This window comes from Egretta garzetta, unplaced genomic scaffold (genome assembly GCF_000687185.1).
Source record: "Egretta garzetta isolate BGI_Z169 unplaced genomic scaffold, ASM68718v1 scaffold440, whole genome shotgun sequence".
Classification (NCBI taxonomy): domain Eukaryota; kingdom Metazoa; phylum Chordata; class Aves; order Pelecaniformes; family Ardeidae; genus Egretta; species Egretta garzetta.
This window is the reverse complement of record NW_009258293.1, coordinates 1,082,498-1,086,541: the sequence shown is the minus strand read 5'-3', so window position 1 is coordinate 1,086,541 and position 4,044 is coordinate 1,082,498. Positions and strand designations below refer to the sequence as shown.

At 50.3% G+C, this 4,044-nt stretch overlaps 1 protein-coding gene across 1 annotated transcript in view; it reads left to right on the top strand.

Moving 5' to 3' along the window:
• Window positions 1–4,044, top strand: part of LOC104125397 (rho GTPase-activating protein 39-like) — a 42,568-nt gene that overhangs the window by 27,516 nt on the left and 11,008 nt on the right. Inside the window, exons 5-6 of the mRNA XM_035893357.1 lie at window positions 864–1,410; window positions 2,737–2,826. Of these exons, the coding sequence (XP_035749250.1) occupies window positions 864–1,410; window positions 2,737–2,826 (637 nt within the window). The remainder of the gene's footprint in view (window positions 1–863; window positions 1,411–2,736; window positions 2,827–4,044) is intronic.

Genomic DNA, 4,044 nt, shown 5'->3' with positions numbered 1-4,044 from the left:
AGACAGCAAGAGCCAGCTCTGTCAGTGGTGGAAGTTGACTGACACAGATATATGGTCTCCTTCAACTCAAACATGATTTATCCTACCTGGGTGACAGCCTTGCCATGAAAATAGATGTGCCCGTGCTCTGCTGTGCCTCTCTCAGCTTCTCCTGTCCTGTTTGTGTGTCTGGCCAGTATCTCCATTAGGAAGGTCACAATGGAATTGAGATATGTGTTTTCAGTGCCTCAGTGCGGAGGCTGTCCAGGCACAGGCTGCCCAAAGCTCAGCAGCTCCTGATGGTCACTAGTCATGTTGATTTGGTTTTGTCTTTCCCCCCCCCCCCTCCTTAGAACTTGGAAAAATAGTAAAGGCAGGAATCAGCTATGAGACTGCAGGGGCCACAAAGGGTAGAGGCGAGAAGGAAACAGTGCTCATAGTGCTGTGTCTGTCTAGTCTCTGCCACCTCCTGGTGTTCCCCACCCACCTCCTGGGCTCCTGTGGCTCTGCAGGAACTGAGAGGTGAAGAGTGGAGGGCAACTTGGCTCCTTGGTGTGTGCTTGGTGCCATGGAGCTGTACCGCTGCTCTGGGAGTCAGCCCAGCTCCTGCTTGGGCTGCCCCCAGAGCTCTGGGACAACTTGGACAATCAGCCCTGTCACTCCATGTCCCAACGCTTCCCTTGGGGACAGCATCAGTGTGTGGCTCTGCCCGCCAGGCTCTTGCAGAACAACAGGTGTCAGCCACCGATTCTGCACAGAATCGTGTTTTGTACTGATTCACCACTTCGCAGTTGCTGGTAGCTTCATGACTCACTGCTGATATTTTTCCTAGCAGGGTAGGGAGTCATTTAAGCTGCTTTTAACATGTCTGTTCTCCATTGCAGCCCGGGACAATAGAGTTGGACTCCAAGCAGGAGAGCAGCTGCCAGCGTGGTGGCCATGTAGGCTATAATTTCCCTTACAGTACTCTTCGGAAGCCCATCTCTCAGAGCAGCATGGCAGACTGGGCTTCTAAAAATCTGAACATGCACACGCAGGGTATCTTCCGCCGAAGGATCTCCATCTCCAACATGCTGTCCTGGAATGGCAGCTCTATCAAAAAGCCAATGCTCATCACTAGCAACCGCACCATCAAAAAGGAGGCATGTGAGATGTTCAAACTGGTGCAGAGCTACATGGGAGATCGTCAGACTCGCATGGACCGGAATCATGTGGCGTTGGTCACGGTCACCAAGTGCTGGAGCATGCAAGGTTTACGGGATGAGCTCTACATACAACTGATCCGGCAGACAACAGATAATACATGCTACCGAAGTCTGGCATGGGGCTGGGAACTGATGGCCATCAGTCTGGCCTTTTTCTCCCCATCGCCCAAATTTCAGTCTTACCTGGAAGGTTACATTTATCGCCACCTGGACAGTGATGAAAACAGTAAGTGCCTCGTGCACACCCGCTCTGTCCCCAGTAGCAGTCTGGTGGGTTATGCCACTTGTTCAGGGTTGTCTGGTTTTTAAGAAAGCAGGTCATCACCAGCTAGTGCTGTGGTTTCTGTCAGTGAGAGCACCATGTGCTGGGCGAGTTCATCCTTCCTTGGTGGGATGGAGCTGCCACCAGCTCATCTCCCTGCAGTTCTCACTTCTTTCTGGCAAAGATGCCAGCCCTAGACTGTTCTCATCTCACTGATCAGCATGGCAGGATCAGTGCTGAACAGAGCTGATTTGGACCCATCAAGCGCAGAGTTTCTGTGGGTTCTCTGAAGACATGATTGACTTCGAAGCTCCTTTTGGGGGGGGGGAAACGTTAATGCAGAATTTTTTAGGGGAGCCATTACAAACATTACAAACAGGCCTTAGCTTAGTAAATAGTTGGGGATCCTGAAGGATGCTGGCTTTTGTTGTTAATAGATGCGATTTATCTGTCTCTCAGGAACGTTGGGGACCAGCCCAGCATATGTTCAGTTATTACCCCAATTTTAAATTGCTATAGCATCCTGCGGGGGCAGGGGGGTGGGGGGAAGCCAAGTGCCAGCCTGGAGAGTATTTATTGGCTGCTTTGTCACTATTTCAGTAGCGCTCACTGTGTCTTGTCCAGGCTCAGGTGAGAAACTAGAGCACGTGTTTCCACCTGGGGCTTCAAATGCATGTTGAAAGCCCCTGCAGATCTCCTGGGCAGGCGTAGAAGTTCTGCCCTAGCACCCCTCTGCCCCTGCTAGTGAGTGTGGTGGTGGAGGTGGGTCCTGGGGGCAGCGGTGGTGCAATGCCAGCCTTTGCTCTCTGGTTTCATGCTTGTAGCCTTAACATGGGGCTCCATCACTGAACTGCTGGATGTGCGGCACTGGTTTGTGTTTTCATGAGGATCCAAGGCCCTTGTCACTTCTCCCCAAAACCATTCCCTCCAGCCATGCTTGGCCCAGGAGTGAAAAATCACCCTGCCAGCACCAGGGTCCAGGCAGCAAGGAGGCATAAGCTGAACCCTTTGAGTGGATTGTTCCTTCTGCTGGTCTTTCAGCAGTATGTTTACACAGGTATAAGCTTGCTGCCTACAGCCCCTTCTCAACTATTTGGCCATTTGGAGAAGTTGAGTGATATTCTGGGCCCCTCACTCAGGGGCATTTGCAGCTGGCTGCAGTGCAGGACCTTTCCTCAAGCAGACCTCCTCATGCTGGAGTTAGGCTGGCTACCATGTCTAAGGGCAGTTCTGGGGTTTGGTATTTTATCATTCCACATTATTAATCCAGAGCCTCTTTTGAATTTTCAGTTGCCCAGCGCATCAAGGAGCTTGTGGATCTAAAAAACAAGAAGAATTCAAAATCTAGGAAAAAGAGGAAACAAAACACCGAGGATGAAGGTAAAGGTGGGCACAGCGTGCAGGGAGCCAAGAGGGAGGACCACGCTGACCTCAGACAGACGGGGATGCTGAGCTGCACTGAAAATCAGACCATTTCTTTAAGAGCATAGACTTAGACAGGAAACTTTACTGCAGGTGGCCTGTGCAAGAGGTTTGACCAGAGCATGGATTAGCAGTGCAGGTGGCAGCTGGGCAGCACACGGGACGGGTAGCAGTGTGGCAGCAGCAGGGGACCCCTTTCAATCACAGTTGTGTGAGAAAGGAGATTTTAATTTGGATGCAGACCTGGGGCTGTACTCAAATGGTCTGTGTGTGCCACAGAATTTCCTATAACACATACCAGTGCTAAAAGCTGCACGGGCCAGTGTGTTGAAAAGAACCTGTCTCAACTGTAGTACTGGATTTTGTAAACAACCGAGCAACCCGAGGACCTTTGGGGAGGACACTGATATCTGGTAAAGAGCACTGCCTTTTGCTCTCCAGTATTGGCTTCCCCTTGTCCACGCTTCCTGGGCTCTGCAACCCAGGGCTTGCAGTAACATCTTTGCTGAATGAACAAGAGTTTACATATTCCTCAGGTTTGAACTGCTGGCTGCACGATACTACTTTATCTGGCTGAAGTCTTGCTAGACAAAGTCCATTCAATTTTTTTTTTATATTGCTTTCAAGAAACTTGAGCCAACCCCATGAATTCATATCAGGCAGCACTTTTAATCATGTGGCCTCCGTGTTTTTAATCTGGGAGAGCTGGACTCCAGCTTCCTGCACTGCTGAGCCCTACCTGACGCCAGCGGGCAGGCGCGTGAAACTTGGACACCGCAGCACACCCCCTGCCGTAGGAGCGTCTCTTGCCTCTCTGTCTCCAGTGGGATTTGAAGCAGAGACCTGAAATTGCACAGAGGGATTATATTTCTGGTAGGGATACGTCTTTTTCCTTTCCTATTCAGGCCCAGGAGAGTTCCGCCCATTCTGAGTGTTCAAAAGGTCATTTTGCTTGTGCTCAGAGGCACTTTGATATCTTTATGGGACAAATCCCCGGAGATTGTTCTGCACAGGGCGTGCTCTGTCTGTGGGCTGAGCAGGCTCTTCTGTGCCATTGCTTGTCTGTGTTGCATGTGCTGGAGTTGTGCTTAGGAAGAAAGAGGTAGGTTTTATCTAAAAAATACGTTTAAAATAATACACACACACACCCTATATATATATACATATATGTGATTT